Here is a 21,448-nt window from a genome sequence, read left to right on the forward strand (position 1 = left end):
AATGAATCTCAGAGAGGCCACTTGCTTCAGAACATCTAGTCCATCCAAAGCATGGGGTTCCTGTATACATTTTGAAATTCTATACACTTAAAAGTCAAAATACAGGATGGAGAGTATCTCGGGCAAGTCACTTTGGCCACTGGAACATGGAAACCTCCAAATCTCTGTGACTTAACTGGGATTTTGGTAAAAACCCATTGTAGATATTTATGGTTGGCAAGTATCCTTCCTTGTGGTTATTCAGGCCCTCAGTTTCTTCCATGTGTGGTTTTTCCACCTTCAACAAGGTTCCTGTGCAGTGGGAGAGAGGGTAGAGAAGGCATACCATCTTCTCAAGCACATCAGACCTGGGGTGATGCACCTGTCCTAGGCTCATCCGCACTGGTGAGAAGGAATCTTCCAGCATACCTAGCTGCAAGGGAGGCTGGCATGTGGGTGCCCACACTGCAGCCTGTGGTCCAGAGAAGTTGGCCCAGATCTTTTTCATGTTTGTGTTGGGTTTGTCAACAGATGATTATGGCCCAAGTAGAGCATCATATGATTCGCTTGTCTTTTAGAGGACCAAAATAGAAGTTAGAATTCAATGGCAGGGACTGAGGTTTGTGATTTTCTTAGCATGTGAGTATTCCCTTCAGTTGTTAGAATCCTTTGCTAATCATAGCCCTAATGTTTGCATTAAAAAATTGAAGAGATTGTGCAATCTCTGCTGTTGTAACTCTTCAAGCTGCAAGCCACCAGCTGCTGGCCTAGATTCACTTAGGAGGCTCATTTAATGGTTCTGAAGTTTCATTTTGTGCCAAGACCTAAGCAAACCAGGGTTTGTGTTTGTATTTATCCTGTTTTAAATTATCCAACATCCCCAAGGGCACTGCATTAAATGAAGGCCAAGAATTTCTGGTCTTCAGACTCTCCTATGGGGCAGCTTGCTTACCCGTAAGACCCCCATCCAGGTTTCAATTCAAGGTCAACTATTTTTGTCCCAAGTCCCTGCCCCTGCTCCAACTTGCGACACAGAACATCTTCTCCTTCCCTTTGCTGGCCTACACCTCATCATCAGTTTCAGAAATCCCATATTACCCCACAACCATGGCAAGATTTTAAAAATGAGTTCATGTTCTTAGCATTTTATGCAAAAAGAAAAGGCTGGTATAGAATCATTAGAAGGATTCTCCAGCCTTCTGGAAGGTGACTCCAGCCTTGAAGGAAGCAGTGGGGGACCCAACTCAGGAAGGCAGGACTGGAGTGCTCCCAACACATCAGTAGCCTCAACCATGAACTTTCTCTGTAATCAGATGCCTGGAAGGGACTCAGTGTCTTTAAGTGAAATGGGAGGTAGACTCACCTTCTGCTTAAATTTAACTGATAATTATTTTTCTCACTCTTTTTCTTTGCTGAGCCTGGGAACATGAATGTGTGTTTATTTACCAGTCTGGTTCCCTGTGGGTATCAATTCAAGGGAAGGAAATTGATCATGCTCCTCATCTCAGCTGTAGGAAAAATTAAAATCTCCCTATACCTGGACAATGCTTCTTCATGATCTCCTATCAAAAAGGCCAGTGTGTTTGGTGATGCTCCTCTGACAGGGATGTCCAAATATGCTATTTATAGATGGTGATGAAAACTGGAGAGGAAGAGCATGAGTGGCAACTTCTCATGTCCTCTGTTGATGCCTTTCCACCTCTGCCCTCATGGACCACTGCCCACATGGAATTTAGGGCAGCTGAACAGGAAGAGGCCCTGGAAACCTACACCTCCTCTTTCTGTAAGCAACTCACACCAAATGCTGCCCTGTCTGAACCTCAGAGGAGGTGTTTGTGGTCACAGTCTCAGAACCATCCTCATGGCACCGCAGATTTGCAAGTGGTGCTCAGGGTCCCTCTGCATTTCTCCTAAGTGCATGTCCTTAGTCTCTGAGCCTCCATAAATGCCCAGCACCACTTTACAGCAGTTCCATTCTAGGAACTGGAAATCCCTGGGCCTGACCCTTAGGGGAGAACAAGAGGGCTGTGAGTCTGCCCAGCCAGGCAGGGTGGGGCCTGACCTACCAGAGAGCCTCCATCCAATAGTGGGTCTCTGCCATGGACAAAAGCCAGAATGTGCCCAAAAGGACTCATGGAGCCCAGACAGTTAGGCTTGCAGCCCTGCCCCAGAACCAGTAGGCCTCACTCTCCCCATGGTCATCAGGTCATCTCCAACCTGCCCCTCCTATGGACACCACAAGAAGTCACTATTTCATCACTGCTCAGGACACAGCTCTTAGTAGCTGCACTTGTGGTCATCAAGTAATAGCTAACTGTTTTTTTCTTTCAGCATTTGCTATAAACCATCATCATGCTGAAGAATTTTACATATATTACCCCATTCCTTTCTCACAACAACCCTTAGATCAGGTGCTCTAAGTTATGAGCTGCACTTTATGTCTGAGAGACCAAGCTGCTACATGGATGAGAGTAGCCAGGCTGCTACATAGCAGAGCCGAATGTGAGCCCAGTGCTTGCAGTCTAGCCCAGACCTTTCATGATTGCATGCCCTACAATTGCCCAGAAATTGCTTGTGGGAAGCACAGAGCTAGTGGGCTCACAGGACATTGGCATTCCATTCTGGGGGGTGTCATGTAGGCTCCTCATGTCCACTTCCTGTGTCTGCAAAGGTGGTCCCTGCCCTCCCATTGTCTGCTGTCACCACTGTGCTTCTCTCTGGACTTCCCAGCTCTCCCACTGCCATTGGCTCTGTCTTGGCTTAAGATCCTGGTCTTGGGTACCTAAACTTGACTGCTTGTTCAAGTCAAGGTCAAGGGGGACTTCTTAAGTTCTGCCTCAATCAGGCTCTCTCCACTGATCGACTTTGGTATGCATCTTCTAAATCCAAACTTTGTGACCTTGAGTATAGGGTTCTCACATCTCTATTCCCAATAAGGAGCAAGACTGGGCCTCAGAGAGAGGGGTTAAATAAGTAGCCGGCCAAAGTTCTTTCCAAGGCATGTCTCAGACAGGACCTTTTGGCTGCATTATAATGAATGGAAGGTCGTTAGTAGATGATATCCAATGGACAGATGTTTAATCTGGTGGATCTATAGTGGACTGATCTGTTCTGGCTTTACTCTAGTCCTAGTTTCAAATTGCTGGCATCCCTACAACCACTGTCCCCTTCTGCAGATTTCTTGGAGTGATCATTGGCAAGGCCTTTTATGTAGCCCCAGCCAAGGTAGTTTCAGTGAGGGAGTTTGGGCACTAGAGATAGCAATTGCCTTTGAGGCCTTCTAAAGACATCACCAGGCTGGGTGCAAAGAAGGACAATGTGATTAATACCTGCTTAGCTGGAGCTGCTCTTGCCAAAGGAAGGACTTTCCAAAGGAAGGAGTCTGTGAACAAGGCAGAGATAGGAGGACAGGAACAGGAGCAGAGAAAACTGATATGGGGAATGCATAAGAGGTAGAGAAAGAGGGAGTGTAGGGAAAGAGAGAAGAAGGCAAAGAAATGAGGGGAAGGCAGGGCCTGCCGACCTACAAGTGCCTTATTGAAGCTACTGGGGGCTATTTTTCTACCATAGAAGCCCAGACCCTCTCTGACAATAGTATGCTACAAGCTGGTGTAAATTGTACATGAGTGAGCACAGACCCTCTATCATCCCCCACCCAATATTATACTTTCAAGGTACATAAGGGATAGCAACAAAAATCAGAAGGAACAAACTCTCCCAACACCTCTTCCATGCTCGATAAATCAAGCCGCTTTCAGTGTGCATTTCTTTCCTCCTCTGAATCACATGTCATTTACAAGCTGCATTTTAATTCCTCATCTGGTATTAAGAGAAATGACTTGCATCGACTGGCAATAGAATCCAGGTATTTAGGGGTTCTTGTCACTGTGGTAGTTAAATTGAGATATGTCTTGAGGTCTCTATTTGTAAATCCTATTTGTGAGAAACAGTAATAAATAAAGCAGAAGATTGAAATTGAATTCTCAGGAAAGGACTTTAGAAGCAAAGCCATTATGTGGCCATCCAATTTTGTGGGATAGAATGTGCATTTAAACTTGGAAAAGCCAGCTCACTGTCTCCAGGATGGCAGGGGGGAGGGTGCTGATGGCCAGGGCCATCTCCGGGAGCCCTGATTTTCAGGGGAAGGGGGTGATCCCAGGCTGCTGGGAAGTGGGTTACCAGGTAGATACCAAAAAGACGGATGGGATGTAAGTAACAAATTAAACTTTCTCTTAGCCAGAAATCACTGCTATTTTGAACAGATTTTATTTGCAGACAAAGGGCTAAAATTTGCCTGCATTTCTATTACTGAATGGGGTTATTTATGTAATTTCTGTGCTGAATGATCCTCTACTGTTGTTTTTAACCATGTAAATAGGTTCACATGGCTTCTGAAGTGACTTCGATCTGATACCAGGAAGAATTCCTGTCTCTGAGAGGGAGATGTCTGAGAGACCCCAGAGGCACAGGGCTTCTCTCACTAAGGGGAAGAGTAGGAGAGGCCCCAGTATGGGACTTCCAGGTTCTGTGGGGTCCAATACCTAGGTCAGGCCTTGAAAGGAGGTCCTGAGAGTGAGGATCTTGGAGCCCAAGGCCAGGTACCTCCACCTCACCTCAGGGGATGGCCACAGGGCTCCAGGAGTCTATCTGGCCCCAGAACCCCTGATTATCCAGAGTGTCAGGAGGTGCTGGTCACAAACCACAGGAAGCTATCAGAGTGTTTATTTAATTTGGGGCTCTTTGACTTCCAAATCTCCATAATAAAATACCTGTATAGAGAAAATTATGTTTTCTTCTCTCCTGAGAGGTGTCAGTGAAATTTCCTGCTACATCAGGTGTACGGGTTGGGAAGAAAGCTTACTGAACATAGACTAGGGGTCTTCATGGGGAAGCTTTATTTCCTGTACCCCTTTCTGGCCACTGGACCTGTTTTGACTGCCTTGGCATTCTCCCATTCAAGTCTCAGTATTTGTCATTCTTTTGTACTATCAATGAAAGAAAGTTCAAACCTATAGAGAAACTTTATAAGAGTTTATTCAAGCAAAGTCTGAGGACAGGTCAGGAAGCAAGATCTCAGTGGATTGAGAAAATGCTCCAGAGAAAGGCAGTTTTGCAGATTATTTTATACATCAGAATCAAGCAAGAAAATTTAAGGAGACTTACATGAAATCCGCTGGTGATAGGTTGAGGCAGTAGAAAGTAAAGAGGGGAAATCTTTAGGATTGGATTAAAAAGTAAAACAGAGAAACGCATACTTCCTTCCGTTGGTAGGTACAGGGTAGTTAACATTTGCAGCCCGTAGAGATGTGGTGCAAGCAACAAGACAACAGTGAGTTTGTGCTTGTGCTCTGGTGCCTGCCACTGCACCTCAGAGGGGTCTGGAGGAAAAGATTATTTTTGTGTTTCAAAGGTATGTCACCCTACAGGCATAACAGAGCTCACTCACTTAGGGCAAAGACTGACATTTGCTTAGGAAGATACAGACGTAACTACCCCTCATGACCTGCCCAGTTAGGAATTTGTGATCACACCATACTGTGTGGTTCTCTCTGTCACTGAGCTTGTCAGGCCTGCCATGTGGCCCTCCTAAGCTTATCGAGTCTGCTGTATAGTCTCTTTTACGTTCATAAGGGAAAAGCTAAACAAAACTTGTGAAGATAGCAGAGTTTGTGAGCAGTGACAGCCTATAAGACATCAGAGTAGGATGCTACACAATTACTGGTTAGCTTGGGGACTGCAGAGTTGCTTTGCTAGGTTTGGCTGAGAGACCTGAATATCCAGCATGGGGTGCCCATGGCTACCCCTGGAACAGTCCCAAACCTTGTGGTTGAGGGTGGTATAGAAGAGAAAAATGAAACAATCTTTCCTCTACCCTTCTAGGTTCTTGCCTGGGGCTCCCATAACAAAAGACAGGTTAACAAGAGAAAACCAAACAAATGCTGAAGAACATGTATATCTCATATATACTTGGGAGAAACTCAGGGATGAGTAACTCAAAGGGGCAGCTTAGAACTGGGGCTCATATACCATCTTCAACTAAAACAAAGGAAGAGGGGTGTGGAGGACCAGTTATGGGAAGGGGGCCAGGAAAATACAGTAAACAAGAGTAAGGTTTGTCATGCAGATGTAACTCAAGGCCTTCTACATGGACAAAGCCTAAAATTAGAATCCTCCTCTTCCAGGTACAGGGCGAGACTCCCTCACAATGGAGATTCCTTTATAAATGTTAATTTCCCTTACAAAAGGGGAACTACTACTGTGTCGTCAGAGCTTTTCCTGTGCCCTACTGTTTATCAAAATAATCACATCAAAATATCCTTATACCAAAGAGGCATATTTTGGGATGGCATATTCTGGTCTCCTCCAGTGGCCATAATGGGGACCTAAGTAGGGAGAGGCAGGATAAGGGAGCTAAGGACACATGTCTGAGGGAGAGTGTCAGCCACCTCTCTAAAGGGTACAGTCCACACGTGCACTTTGGACACAGGCCTGGGCATTTGACGAGTGACTGTTAGTCTGGACAAACCAGCATAGCTCATCAGCATGCACCTGCCCATATAGTCAGTGCTTGATTGGGGAGAAACCTTCCTATTCTCAGGTGGTGCTGGAAACACAAGGAGCATGTGAGAACTTGGGGTCAAAAACCTAGCCTGGAAGTAATGGTAGTGATGGTGACCTAGCCAACGTGTATTCAGTACTTATTTGGAACCAACCACTGCTCTAAGCACTTGACATATAGCACATCTCATTTAAGCCTCCCAACAACCCTGAGAGATAGAAACTATTATTATTCTTTACTGTACAGGTGAGGATATTGGGACACAGAAAGGCTAAGTGGCCCAATGTGAACTAATACACAGTGGAACCAGGATTGCAAGCAGGGAGTCTGGAACCAGGTCCAAGTCCAGGAACCATGTTTCTGGTCTACCTTTGAAGGGCTGAAGGACTATATGGTGTAACATTTTTGCATCCAACAGCCCAAGTGACCCTCACAACAGCTCAGTGAGCTGGGCGGGTGGGTATTATGACTCCAACTTAGAGCTGAAGAAGAACTGAGGCCTGGGAGAAGAGGGGGAAGTGACTTGCTTAACATCACACTCTGGACTTTGGACTCCACAGCAGGACTTTGGTGGAGGTAGAGCAGGAATATCAGCCCGTTTCATTTCTCTGCACCTCATGGCCACCTTCGTGCCGCTCTGCCCAGAACTGGGGAAGACATTGCTGGTAAGGAATGATTTGAGAGACCCTGAACAACAGAGCCCAAATAGTGATGATGAAAGCGAAGAGAGGGAGAGAAAAGTCACTGGAAGCCAACTTCATTTTCTCCATAAGGCCCCAGCTAGTAATGCAATAACAAATAACCTAAGTAAAAATTGGGAAAAGGATCTGAGTAAACATTTCTCCAAAGAGGATAGACAAATAACCAATAAGCACATGAAAATATGCTCAACATCATTAGCCATCAGGGAAATGCAAATCAAATCCACACAGCATGCTATTCATATCCACTGAGTGGCTATAATCAATAAGATGGACAATGACAAGGGTTAGTGAGGGTGGGGAGATGTTAGAACCCTTGTTATACTGCTGAGGGGATGTAAGGTGGTGCAGCCCCTTTGCTAAAGTCTGGCAGTCCTTCCAAAGGTGAAACAGAGAGTTAACATATGACCCAGCAATTCCAGTTCTAAGGTATATGCCCAAGAGAAATGAAAACATATACCCATATAAAAACTTTTTACATGAATGCCCATAGCAGCATTATTTTTAAAAAATATTTTCTTTATTTATTTTTAGAGGAAGGGAGGGAGGGAGAAACAGAGGGAGAGAAACATTAATGTGTGGTTGCCTCTCAAGCACCCCCTACTGGGGACCTGGACTGCAACCCAGGCATGTGCCCTGACAGGGAGTCAAACCAGTGACCCTTTGGTTCACAGACCTGCGCTCAATCCACAGAGCCACACCAGCCAGGGCTTTAGTGGCATTATTCATAGTAGCCAAAATAGAAACAACCCAAATCTCCAACATGTGATAAATAAACAAAACATAGTATATCTATACAATGGAATGTTATTTGGTCATAAACAGGAATGAAGTATTGATACATGCTACAACATGGATAAACCTTGAAAATATTATGCTAAGGGAAAGCAGTCAGCCACAAAGGAGCACACAGCATATAATTCCACTTATAGGAGGTATCCAGAATAGGCAAATCCATACAGACAGAAAGTAGAGTAGTGGTTGCCTAGAGCTAGGAGAGGGTGGTGGACATTAGAGGGACTGCTAGTGGGTCTGGGGTTTCTAGGAGGATGAATATGTTTTAAAATTGATTGTCATGATGGCTGCACAACCTAGTAGGTGGATTTATAGTTTGTGGATTATATCTCAATAAAACCATTACATATTTAGGAAAGAACAAATAAACAAACACCTTAACTTGCTAAGACTGCCTCTTTAGCAGACCTGATGCCCTCCAGTCTGTGGTCCTGTGAGTTAACTCACTCCATACTTTGCATCTCCTCCTTATTCTGCTTGGTTGTATGCTACAAACATTCTGCAGCATCTCCTAGCCTCTTGCAGATGTGGATCTCACTGACAATTACCTGGTAGAGACTTTGATTCCCCTTCTGTTCTCTGTGGGGCATCTTCAGACAAATCCAGTAACACCATGAACAGCTTGCTTCTGCTCTCCAACACTCCTACTCAATGGCAGTAAGCAGGCCTACTGGCTGACATGGTATCCTGGGCAGGGCCTGGACATGACATTGACCTTGGTCTGGGCTAGATGAGAGTTCAAAACAAAATTATTTTTATTACATTAATTCTTTCTTAATTAACTAACTTTCATAGATCAAGAAAAGTCCACATTCCCCAAACCAAAGAAACCCACATTTGACAGTGGAACAGGCAAATGTCCACTTCTTTTCTCGTGAGTGACACTGAACACTGACACATGCCATCATGGGTCATCTTGGCCTGCATATACCTCAGCAGGAAAGACTGGTGGAGCTGGGTGTCCCACGGTGAGTGAGGAAGACCAGCATGTCAGCTCAAGGCAGCAATCTTGCTTTCTACTCTCCTTAATATCTTCTGGTTCCAGAGGCCTGGGTAGGTTTGGGCAGGCTTTTTGGCCCAGTGAGTAATACTACCGCTGGATATTAAGCTGCACAAGCAAGAAACCTGGGAGTCATTCTTGACCCTTTTTCTCCCTCCCTGCCACATACAATCAGTTCCTGGTGATTTTGCCTTTTAACCCACCAGTCTTTCTGTATCTCTGTATCTTGGTGTCCTAGCCACAGCTACTGACCTTTCTCCCCTGGATGACAGCAAGCCCCTCCTGTTTTCTCTGTCCCCATTTCCTAATATGTCTCTCTTGCTGCTAACATGCTTCCCACACTTGATCTCTTTGAATCCAAATCCTTCAGCAGCTTCTCATTGAGAACAAAGACCAATTTTCTTACTGTGGCCTACAGGTCCTGCTGGTGCAAACCCCACCTGCCCCCCACCTTCCTTTCACACTACTCTCCTCTCTTCTACCCCTGGGTTCCAGCCACATGGCTGTTCTTTTAGTTCTTTGAATATCCTGTGTGTATCAGTTAAGTTTGTATAAACCCAAATTTAGCAGCTTAAAATAACGATTTGCTCACAGTTCTGGAGTTTGGCAGTTTAGGCTGAGGTCGTCTCTCTCAGTAGCATTGGCTGGGGGTTCTTCTCTCTCGGTGGCATTGGCTGGGGGTGTCTGGTCCCTTCTGGCCTGACTCACATGCTTGGATTCTCAGCCAGGATGACTGCAAGGGCTACACCTCCCTGGTCCCACCATCTTTCATTCCCAGCTCCTTCACAGCATGGGGGACTCAGGGTTACAAGTGGGAGAAACTGGAAGCTGCAAAGCCTCCTAAGGCCTGGCCTTGGACAGTGCAAAACATCACTTTTACTGCATTCTGTTGATCAGTACAAGTCATAAGTCCAGCTCAGATCCAAGAGGAAGGAAAATAGATATAACCTTTTGATAGGAGGAGCAAAAAATTGACATTACAAAGAAGCATGGGAGGAATTGTTGCTACTGTCTGAATGAGATCACAGCACCATACGTTTTCCTATACAAGGTCATTGCGGGTGTGCTGGCTGCCTCTGTGCATGGGGCTCCTGTCCACTTTCTCTATTTCTTTAACTGAGTTAGCTTAATCTAGCCCTTCAGATTTCCCGTTGAGTGTCTCATCTTACAGATGCTTTCTCTGAGCCTGTTGGCTACATCCCTTCATCAAATGCTAGTTTTTCTAGCAGTGTACTGCTTTCTTTCATAGAAGTTAGCTTCATTTCTGATACTCTGTGATGATTTAATTAATAAAGATCATTAATATTAGTTCATTGATTAAATTTAATTTAATCAATGTGTTTCTAATCACATTGAGCTAATCAATATTAGTTCATTGATTAATTTAATTTAATCAATGTGTTTCCCTTGCAAGATCATTGATGTCATGAAAGCAAGGACCTGTCTTGTTCCCCACTTTATTCCCATGCTAGCAAGTAGGCTCTGAATGGATTTTTCTGGGTGAATAAATTAATACCTGTTCCTGGAATAATTACACCTGGTGGCCCATTGATATTTATGCATGGTCCCTTCCCACTTCCCTAGCAGAGGGTTGCCAAGAGTAGTGCCATTGATTCTCTGCCCCCAGAACTGGTCCCAGAGCTTAGAATATACATTTTCATGGCCTATTTTGGCCCATCTGAAGGGTCTACTCCCTGCTCTATGGAGGAGCCCTGGGCCTGGTGTGCTTTTCCAGGGGTTTAGTTCCCCTCTTTTTTCTCCTTGGCATCAAAGATATGCCAATCACTCTTTCACTCCAAACTTTCTATTGGTTTCTCTTTGGTATCATTTCTTCCAGGCTCTATAGGACCTTGCCATTTTGGCTGAAAAACAGTGATATGGAGAACAGATCCTTGGGAGCCTTGCTTGGGATCATCTGTACTTGAGACACATGAACCTAGTTGTCATGATGCACAGAAAGATAACTTGGACCACACCCTGCTTAGGAAGCTCCTCTTTGGCTTTCACACCTCTTGGGTAGAGGCAGGAGTGAGGTGAACACTGTTCCTTCTGGAATACCCTTGGCTGCTACCTTAGCTACCCTGTTGCTTTTTTTCTCAAGTATTCAGTCTGCTCTGTAGAATTACTTCACATCTACTGTCCAGTCTCAGTCACTTGACCATGGACAGACTTCACACCAACTTATCACTACGTGTGGCCAGCCCATGAGCTCTGACCAACCAGAAGCACAGCCTGCTGGGACTTGAGACTTGCTGACTCCCTGGATCCTTCCAGTTGCCTTCACAGTGCCACCCTACCAGGTCATTTTGTGCAGCAGGAGCCTCACCTTGACCCCCCTGACAATGACACCCATCATCTTGAGGGTGTTGTTGGTGTCAACTCACATCCACTGAGCCTCCTCAGGCCATGTGCACACACACCTGTTCCCCTTACTCACCCTGGCTACAATGCAGGTTAGAGGTGCTGGCCAGGCACCATGAGTGAGGTGCAATCTGTGGCTGAGGAAGAAGAGCTTGAGGACCAGGGCAGCCAGGGATCAGAGTTGCAGTGCCCACCACATAAGGGCTGGCCTCTTATATGGCATTGGCTAAAGTTGTGGGTTTTGGCTCCCCCACTTACTGATTGGGGATTATTGATAATTTACTCAACTTCTAAGATCCTCAGCCTCCTTATCTGTGAAGATTTTGTGAATCAGTTGGTGTTTGGTCTGGAGGAAGCAGAATGGGGTCACTTACCTCTCTGAAGGGAGGTGACTGAAGAAGAGGAGGATGAAGAAGAATAAAGCAGAGAGGAGCTGCCTGGACCTGACCTAGCTCTGTAACTCCACTCAGGGTCCAAGGGACTGAGCTCAGTTTGCTTCCCACACTCATTGGGTGCTTGTGTTTTTCTTGTCTTTCTCTCCCTCCCTTCTTTCCTCTCTCCCTCCATTTTTTTCTTCATTCCTTCATTGTTACTTTGTTCATGAAAATTTGCTCTTGTGTTTTCTTCTAAAAGTCCTATAGTTTAAGCTCTTACATTTAGGTCTTTGATCCATTTCCAGTTAATTTTTGTATATGTTGTGAGGTCGTGGTCCAAATGCATTCTTTTGCATGTTGTTGCAGCACAACTTGTTGAAAAGACTATTCTTTTCCCCACTGAATTGTCTTGGCACCCTTGCTGAAAGCTAAATCTTTGCATTAGTTTGGGCCTTTGTTACAGGCCTTTGCCAATCTTTGTGAAGATGACAATACTCGACTTAACAATGTTAACTTTTTTAATTGGTGAACATAGAGTGTTTCCATTCATTCCATGAATCTTGAAACTATCAAATGCCACATAACTGTGGAACTCTGTGTCTTTACCCACCCCGGAAAATTCAGCCACCTCATTTTACCCTATAGGCCTCTTACAATATTTTGCCTCCATGACTTGGCTTCCTTCTAGTGGGTCTGCCCCAGCCCATGGGTGCACCTAATTTTCAGGTCCCAAATTACACTAGTGTGAACCACCCACTGTCTACCAGTCTCTGAGCTCACAGTCTCCTCATTGAAGAAACAAGAAAAGTGGGAAAGGATTCTTGGTGATGGGAGGATTTTCCAGCTGTCTGATTCCCTGCGCTATAAACAGAGTTGGGGAATAGAAACAGAAGATCGCACATATGCATAAATTGTGCGACCAAAATTAATCATTAAAGAACCAGGAAAGTTGGACAAATACTTAAGAACACCCCAGTATGCTCGAGGCAAGGGTTTCTGGGAGACTAGAGGTGGAAAGGCTGGAAATGACCCCGTTTGGAGGAGCACAGGTTGTGCTGACCTGAGTCAGCTCATCAGCGCACTGTCATGCATGGAGAGTGTGCAGGAGCCTCACAGCAGGACAGTCTCACGAGTCCCCGAAACTTCTCTGTGGCTTCTTCCTCTTCTCCCTACCAGTGCCAGGACATTCACTTTTTCAAATTAGTCTTTCTGGATGATCAGAAATACTTTGTTTTTCCTGCCTGGGATGGAGAGTAGATGGCTGGTACAGGCCTCCCTGGGGAGCAGGACCTGGGAGCCTGGATCCTTGCCAGGCCCAGGCAAAGGATGGCAAGTGTCGCTTCCTTGGGCTTTTGTATCTCTCAAAGGCAACTACCATTTCAGCCTTCCACCTGAATATCCCAGCAACAAGTGACATCTGCACATGATCGTTTTGGGTAGATGCTTCCAGAAGGCTGGGACTCTAAAATAGATCATATTAACAATGCAGAACTAGACCACTGTGTACTTTGTGCTGATTTGAATAAAGACAGTCTTTTTTTAATTTGAATTTTCCAGTCTATATCTGCAAGGCACAGCTTCAACCAGGTGGGGGGAAATCTTCATGGACTCCAATGTATTACTGAGAACTAAGAAAACCAGATGTCATCAGGAGCTTTTTAGGTATATGGGCCTCTCTTATCCAGAACTGGATTTTAATATCCTAAACTATTATATCTATAAAAAGTCCCCAAATCTTCTTTTCTACCTGTTTTAGTTAGGTTAGGTTAGGCAGTGCTACAGTAACAAACCAATCCTAAAATCTCAGTGGCTTTATGTATTAAACTGTTATTTCTCACTCATGCTAAGTCTCCAGAGCCATTACCTTCGAGCCTTGGGGAAGGGCAACGACGCCTAAGAATTTCTTTGTCAGGCTGATGATGTCCTTGTACTTCCAGGTATGGCTCTGCGGGGGCAGCATGGAGGTCCTGCCTTGCTCACGGGTGGCCCACATTGAGCGAAAGAAGAAGCCCTACAACAGCAACATTGGCTTCTACACCAAGAGGAATGCTCTCCGGGTGGCTGAGGTCTGGATGGACGATTACAAGTCTCATGTGTACATAGCGTGGAATCTGCCGCTGGAGGTAGGGCCCAGCAGCCCTCCCTGTCTCCTTAGAACTGTCATCCTTGTGTTTGACAGGTCACTCCCTTTAATAAGATGATGCTTCCTCCCCAGAAAGATGCTCATACTTGCAAAATTATGAATGCATTTTGAGGGAGTCCACAGATCTCCAGGTGGGGACGGTGACAGCAGAAGTCTCAAAATCCATTTACAAAGATTAGAAGGGTCATATTGTGTTAGTCCCAGCCATATTACATTAACCTGGATGCCCTGCTCCTGAACATACATTGCGTCCAGAAGATTCTTGCCCAGTTTCTGGTACCAGACCCTTTCATCTGCTCTGTGTGCCCCCTCTGGCACTCCAGCTGCCTCCAGGATTATGTACGTTTCTACCATGTGCTGAAGCCCTTGTTTCCATGGTTCTTCAGTTCTCCTCCAGATTCCACCCAGAATGTTACCTATAAAAATTCCCGTGTTACTGCAGCCCTTTGAATCCCAGCTCTGCCACTTAGTACTTATGAGATTTTGAATAAATCCATTCATTTTGCCTTTGTACCCTAGTTTCCTCAGCTATAAAATGGGCGTATTAGCAGGTCCTCCTTCCTTGGGCAGTTGTGAGAACTAAATCGAAAGTACTATATCTAAGTACATGTGACATACTTAGACCAGTGCCTGGCATGGGATACGGGAGTGTTGGTGAGTGTTTGCTGTCCTCCACAGCACAGCAGGGTGACCTGAACTCTCAGCCACAATTGGGTTTATCTGCTCAGCCAGGTGTCTGAGCCACAGCCTTCAGAGAGTTGCCTAGAACTGGTCCTACTGGGAAATACAGCCCCTGCGTTTCAGGAGGCTGCAGCCTAGGACAGCAGAAATGCAGGTGAATATGTGCAAGGTCTGTGGATAAAAAAGGCAAAAGTGAAGAATTTTTATCATTGCTGTTACAATTATAGAAACAAGGTTCTAAAGCATTGAAAATGCCCATGGCAATGTACACTTTTGAGCTGTTACACTATAAGTGATTTTACATGTTATGATATAAAGCTGGGCACCATTTGTTGAACCCTTCCTATGTCCCAGACACTAGATAAGTCCCTTATTTGCATTTTCTCATTTAGCACCCAGGAGAGCCTCATGACTGAGGAATCATCTGCCTCGGTTTGCTCATCTGTACAGCAGAGATTGTCAACATTTATCTCCTAGGGTTCCTGTGAAGCTAGAAATGAGGCTTAAGACAGAGCATAGCAAATATTAAGTGCTCAATAAATGCTAGCTTGATAGGAACCTAGTGTGGTGTCCATTTTACAGATGAGTAAACCAAAGCTCTGGAGGTTAAGTGACTTGTTTAACCAAGGTCCTGTGCATAGCACATGGCAGGGCAGGGATGTGGAGTCGAGTCTTCCTTCACTTCTGCCCACAGCCCTGTGATGTCAGTGGAATAGGTGTTATTTTTCCTGTTTTGCAGCAAGGAGCTGTGACCTGGAACAGTGATGTGACTTAGAGTCCTAAGAGCTCAGAGCTGCCGACTCTATCCTGATGCTTCCTCCATCATTACAAACCACCCCTGGTCCCCAGTGCCAGTGTCCCTCCCACACTTTCCACAGACAGCTGCTCTCATTAATGATGCAGAGTATATTACAACAAATAGTTCAATATTGCCACCCAGGTTTGCCTTTGAATTTTAATGTTTGACATTTAAAGGGATGTTCCTTTGAAATCATTGTTTGGCTGTTGAAGAAGAAATCTCAATGAAATAATTTGAACTCTTCCCGGGGCCTCCAGGAGCTGCCCGGCTGCGCCCCTTTGTGGAGAGAGCATCCCATCTCCTCCAGTTCACGGCCATCTTGCGGCAGAGTCTGTGGAGTCATATTTCAGCTACTTTATTTCTCCCTGTCAGCACACAGCCGCCCATTACAGGTTCATTTCTGTAAAAGCAGAGTGAATTATTCATTAGAACATCATTACAAGCTTTGCAATGGAAAATTATTTTCACTTCTGCATAAATGAACTTCACAAAGAGCCAACAAAAGGGGAAATTACACAGGGATAGAAAAGAAAGACAGGAGGTGGTTTATAGGCACCCATTTTCTTGTCTTAATCAAATAACTCCTCTAATAATTGGCTCGGAAAGTCACTCAGGAAATGTGGGAGAGACGGGGCTGGGAACATAGGTTGCCACATCAGTGTGTCCAGGATTCCTTACACACAGCGATGATCAGAGCCGCGTGCTGCAGTCAGGGGACGGCAGTGTCTCGCTTGGGGCTGGGGGATCAGAAAGGTGCCCTCCATCTGACCTCTGAGTGAGCAAGCGGAGAGATTAAGATTTCTCTTCCGTAGTTTTTCCAAGGGTGATGCCACCTGTGCTGCTCGGCCAGAGCTCCCCCTGTCACTAATGCCCGTCGTTTCTCCCTACTTTCAGAATCCAGGAATTGACATAGGTGATGTCTCTGAAAGAAGAGCCTTAAGGAAAAGTTTAAAGTGTAAGAATTTCCAGTGGTACCTGGATCACGTTTACCCAGAAATGAGAAGATACAATAACACCATTGCCTATGGGGAGGTAATTAAGACCACGCTTGTTCTCAGCTTGGATGGCTGTGCAATGGGCTGTATACTGCTTTGACGGGGGAAAATGAGGACCAGAGTCATTTGTTCGTTCGTTCGTTCGTTCATTCATTCATTCATTCATTCATTCAGTGAGTGGTTCTTGATGCAGTCCCTGACGGCAAGGGTCTCACCAGCTGGTAGAGGGACAAATGCAATGCTATTCAATACAATGTGTCCTGGGCCATCCTTCTGCCTGGGGTGTGGAGTTGATGATGAGTTCTCTTTGAGACATTTTGATTTTGAGGTCCCCTGGGACCTGTGAATGGGACATTAGCTAGGAAGTTAGGTATAAAATGAGGAGGGGGCTGGAATACTCCCTTGTTCGGTGCTGTGGGCCAGAACTGTTTGTCACCAAGAAAGAGTGCAGATGCTGTTCTCAAACTCCCTGTGATGAGATAATATGACCTTTCTACACAATGAAACAGTGTGGCTTTTCTCATATTACAAATATCATAAATATGCATTCTAGAAAAATTTGGAAATAACGTTAATAGCAATGAACACTTACTGAGCACTTTCAAAACACCACACATTTTCTAAGTGCTTTTCACTGTCACCTTATGAGGTAGTAGTATTATTTTCATTTTATTGATAAGGAAACTAAGACTTAGAGAAGTTAAAAAAATTGCCTACGTTTTCAGAGCCTATTAGTTGTGAAGCAGGGATTGGACACAGGCATTCTGATTCCAGATACTGTGTACATTTTGATGTATGGTCATCTTTACTATGTGTGAATATATCTTTTTACTAAAATTGTTTTTATATACACACATATATGCTTTTTATACACACATATCTATATCTATAGATCTAAGCTGATGCTAACAAAGATCTCTTTAGCTTAAAGTGTTTACTTTTTCTACAACTGTGAGTTTTCCTACGTTATGCCTGATGCCTTTTATTTTTTTATTTTTTATTGAATTTTTGGAGTGACATTGATTAATAAAATTGTATAGGTTTCAGGTGTATAATTCTATAATATATCACTCCAAGTCAAGTTTCCTTCAGTCACTATTTAACCCACTTCATCCTCTTCTACCTCCCCCACCCCCCTTTCCCTCTGGTAGTTGCCAGACTGTTGTCTGTGTCTGTGAAGTTTGTTTTGTTTGGGATTTTTTTTTTTTTTTTGCTTAATCCCTTCACCTTTTTCACCCAGCTCCCCAACTCCCCTTTCCTCTGACAGCTGTCACTCTGTTCTCTGTATCTATGAATCTCTAGTCTGTCTCTAGTTTGTTAGTTTATTTTGTTCATAAGATTCTACATATGAGTGAAATCATATGGTACTTGTCTTTCTCTGACTGGCTTGTCTCACGTAGCATAATACTCCCTAGGTCCATCCATGCTGTCACAAAGGGTAAGATTCCCTTCTTTTTTCTGGTCAACTAGCATTTTATTGTGTAAATGTACCACAGCTTTTTTATCCACTCTTGGGCTGCTTCCAAACTGTGGTTTTTGTAAATCAGCCCTAGATTAAACCATCAGGATCTGGGCGAGGTGTCCCTCCTGAGGAGTTTGGAATGGGCAGCTTGCTTCTTGCAGGGGTAGTCTGTGCCCTGGTTAGGGGCACATGAAGCCTGGAGTCAGCCTGCTGGATGAGTCTACCACCCGGAGTGGCCCCTCTCAGCTTCATTCCCTCATCTGTGAAACAGGGGAAGGAACATACTTACTACATGGGGTTGCTGGGAAGGTGAAAGGACGGCGATGTGTGGACTTCTTACAGCGGTACCTGGCATGCAGCAGTAACTATTCACAGGTCCAAGCTGCTTGTCTTTTCTTCCTCAAAGTAGAAGCATGGTTTGGGTTGTTTGATTTGCTTGTTTTTTGTCATCAAAGTAAGATAAATGTAATGGAAACATTGGAAGATGATGGGCATTGATGGATTATTTGCAAGACAATTGGGTAAATTGCTTAGCTCTTTGGGAAAAAACAAACAAAAACGATTTAGAGTCTTACAGCTCACCAGATCCCAAAGTGAATTCAGATGAACTCTAGCATTAAATGAAAGAAAAAAAAATAATAGAACCATTTGGAAATAGATATGAATCTGACCTCTGAAAGAGGAAGAAGGGCTTTCTAAGAATCAAAGCCATGAAAGAAATGCAAAGGAAAAGGATAATGGATGTGAGCTTGTAAATATTAAAGTAATCTATACATCAACCAAATAGAGAAATAGTATACCAAACTAGAAATATGTATGACATAAATATTGTAGATGAATGCATAATACCATTAATATATAATGAGCCCTAAAAATTGATTTAAATAAAAAATAATCTAAATAAGAAAATAAAAAATCCCAAAAGAAAATACAAATAGTCAAAAAACACATAAACAATTTTAAAATGCACTGCGATAGCTTTTTTCCTACTACCAAGTGAACAACTATTCATTTTTAGAATATGTGCTTGTGCTTTGCCAGCAAGGCCTTGGCAGCATGAAAAACCACATACCCTCTGGTGAGAGCACAAACTTAAATAAGGTTTTTAAAAAGCAATTTAAACCGCATGTGTTAAAAGGCTTAATGATAGTCATTCTATTCTTGTTCTAAGCAAATAATCTGAAATGAGGAGAAAGATTTGGGAGAAGAGTTGTTTCTCTCAGTGCCTTTTTTGGGGAATCAAAAATTCTGACTCTAACTTAAAAATTAGTTTAATATGTACACTATCTCAATGGTTTAAATATTTTGTACAAACCTTTTGAGATATTTATGCCCAAAAGTTTAACGACAAGACAAAAATATTGATGATATCATTCTTAAAAGCAAAAAGTCAGGATAATAAAATTGGATTCACTACTATTTTAGATGGGAAGCAAGTGAGAGAATAGCATTGGGAAATGGAAATGGTAGTTTTAACAGTTACCTCTGGGTAGTGGGACAGGCAGTTTTTGTGAGGGTACTTTGTCATGTTTCCCAGTTTATAGCATTAACACATAAATCACTAGTGTTTATGTGATAATACTAAAATTAGAAGAAAAAGTGGTATTCACAAAGCAAGAATTAAGATGGGAAAAGGCTAGAAGAGGGCCAGAGTGCAGTCCGCAGGCTGCGCATTGCATGTCCTGGGCCGACACTCACGTGCAGCTCAGTGCGAATGATGAGTTTGGAGCTGAGCAGTGGGGAGCCTTGGAGGTGACACAGAGCACAAAGCTGATTTTTGAAGGGGGACGTCTTGTTTTTGCAAAATTTTCTTTCTCGATCTGTTGCCTCTCCCATGCCCTTGAGCTGGGGACCTGGCCCGCAACCCAGGCATGCACCCTGCCTGGGAATCGAACTGGTGATCATTTGGTTCTCAGTTCAGCACTCAATCCACTGAGCCGCACCAGCCAGGGTCAAAATTTTCTGTCTCTTTCAAGTAATAAATTCAAAGCATACCTTCTGTAGAAAATATAAAGATGAAAATGGAACTTACTCCAATTCCCAATTCCCAAGCATGATCAGCATTAACATTTCAGGCATTTGCTATTACTCCTCCATTTGCTGAGCTCACCATAAACTGAAATATATTTCAGATGGACTATAGCATTAAATGCAAGAAATCAAACTAATCAAATTCAGTTTGTAACAAAATCCACCATTATTTAGACAACTCTATTTTTAACGCTGAGCTCCTGCTGGTTCTCTTCACCGCAGCAGACCCCTGAGCAGTGGAGAGGAGGGGGCAACTGGAACCCCATGCTGTACTGCAGGTCACACCCCTCATTTTTCATGTGTAGTTCTGTTGGAGAGGCTGTCCCCAGGCCAATGAACGTTTCTGGGTTTTATGCTCCTTTCTCTGTCCTAGTTTCTTTTTTTTTAACCTGGCTTGTTTTTTTGTCTTTTAAATCTTTCTAGTCATTTGAATTGTTTATGTCTTGCTCTTGATAACATTATAACCTCTAAACCAAAACCTCTGATCCTCCAAAATGAAAGGTGAAGTTGTATGTAATATAATACCAGAACCTTAACACACTTTCTCCTGACTTCTTCATCAAGTTTTCAGGTTTTGTTAATGTTATCTGGGATTATAGACCCAAACATTATTATACTTTATTTGCATTTTATACCTTCTTTAAGAATAACTTTGAAGTCAAATTCAGTTTAGTGACAACATTTATCAGCATGTGGACACTGTACTTTAATGCTCACTCCTACCAGTTCTTGCCACCACACCAGACCCCAGCACAGTGGCAAGGGGAGACAGATGCCTGTGAGCAGGAGTCAGCCCTGGCATCTCTGCCTCACGAGACATCCAGTGTCAGTGCCGAGGCTGACCTAGATACTAAATAATTTACTTTGTTGATTTTTAAAATTTTATTTACCTCTGTTAGCTGGAATGTCTTAAGATAATTTTGAAAGAAAGGTATGTGTGTGCTTTACATCCTGACTCTTATAGGTATGAGGTAGTGCCTTCCATATGTAAGGGCACCGCAGCGAGCACAGGACCATTGGGTCACCAACTCCTTTGCTCAACATTTTAATGGTGGGCCCACACTCCCCTTACGGCCTGAACTGCCCTGGCCCCTAATTCACTCCTGCTGATTTTTTTCCTTTGAACATTATTTATATGAAATACAACACATATATGATGTGCATAAAGTACATGTGCAGCATAACAATATAAAGCAAAACTCCATGTAACCACCACTCGGCTGAAAAACGGAACACCACCAGCATGATTTCCACTTATCCTTCTCACCACTTGGCTTAGGAGCTGCCTCCCTGTAGTCTCTGAACCCCTCTTCTTGACTTATCCCTGGCTAGTTTGGTTTCCATGGAGAGTATAATCTGGGGAGGACTGTGTGTATGTGGGGAAGACCAGCATTGGCGTTTTCCCACTGGTTGAGATTACAGGATGGTGGGTGTCAGCCATGTAGAACACAGTGTATCTGGAGGTCCGAATTAGGTAAGTTTTGTCTTGGAGACCTCTGTCTGTTCCTCGAAAGTACATTCCAAACACCTAGGATGGACTTGGGACAGCGTAGACATTGAGTAAGTAT

General features: G+C 43.9%; 1 protein-coding gene across 1 annotated transcript in view; it reads left to right on the forward strand.

Annotated features, from left to right (window-relative positions):
- GALNT17 (polypeptide N-acetylgalactosaminyltransferase 17) overlaps positions 1 to 21,448 on the forward strand; it is a 428,715-nt gene that overhangs the window by 382,096 nt on the left and 25,171 nt on the right. The window contains exons 7-8 of the mRNA XM_028526697.2: positions 13,707 to 13,892; positions 16,287 to 16,424. Coding sequence (XP_028382498.1) covers positions 13,707 to 13,892; positions 16,287 to 16,424 — 324 coding nt within the window. The remainder of the gene's footprint in view (positions 1 to 13,706; positions 13,893 to 16,286; positions 16,425 to 21,448) is intronic.

This window comes from Phyllostomus discolor, chromosome 3 (genome assembly GCF_004126475.2).
Source record: "Phyllostomus discolor isolate MPI-MPIP mPhyDis1 chromosome 3, mPhyDis1.pri.v3, whole genome shotgun sequence".
Classification (NCBI taxonomy): Eukaryota; Metazoa; Chordata; class Mammalia; order Chiroptera; family Phyllostomidae; genus Phyllostomus; species Phyllostomus discolor.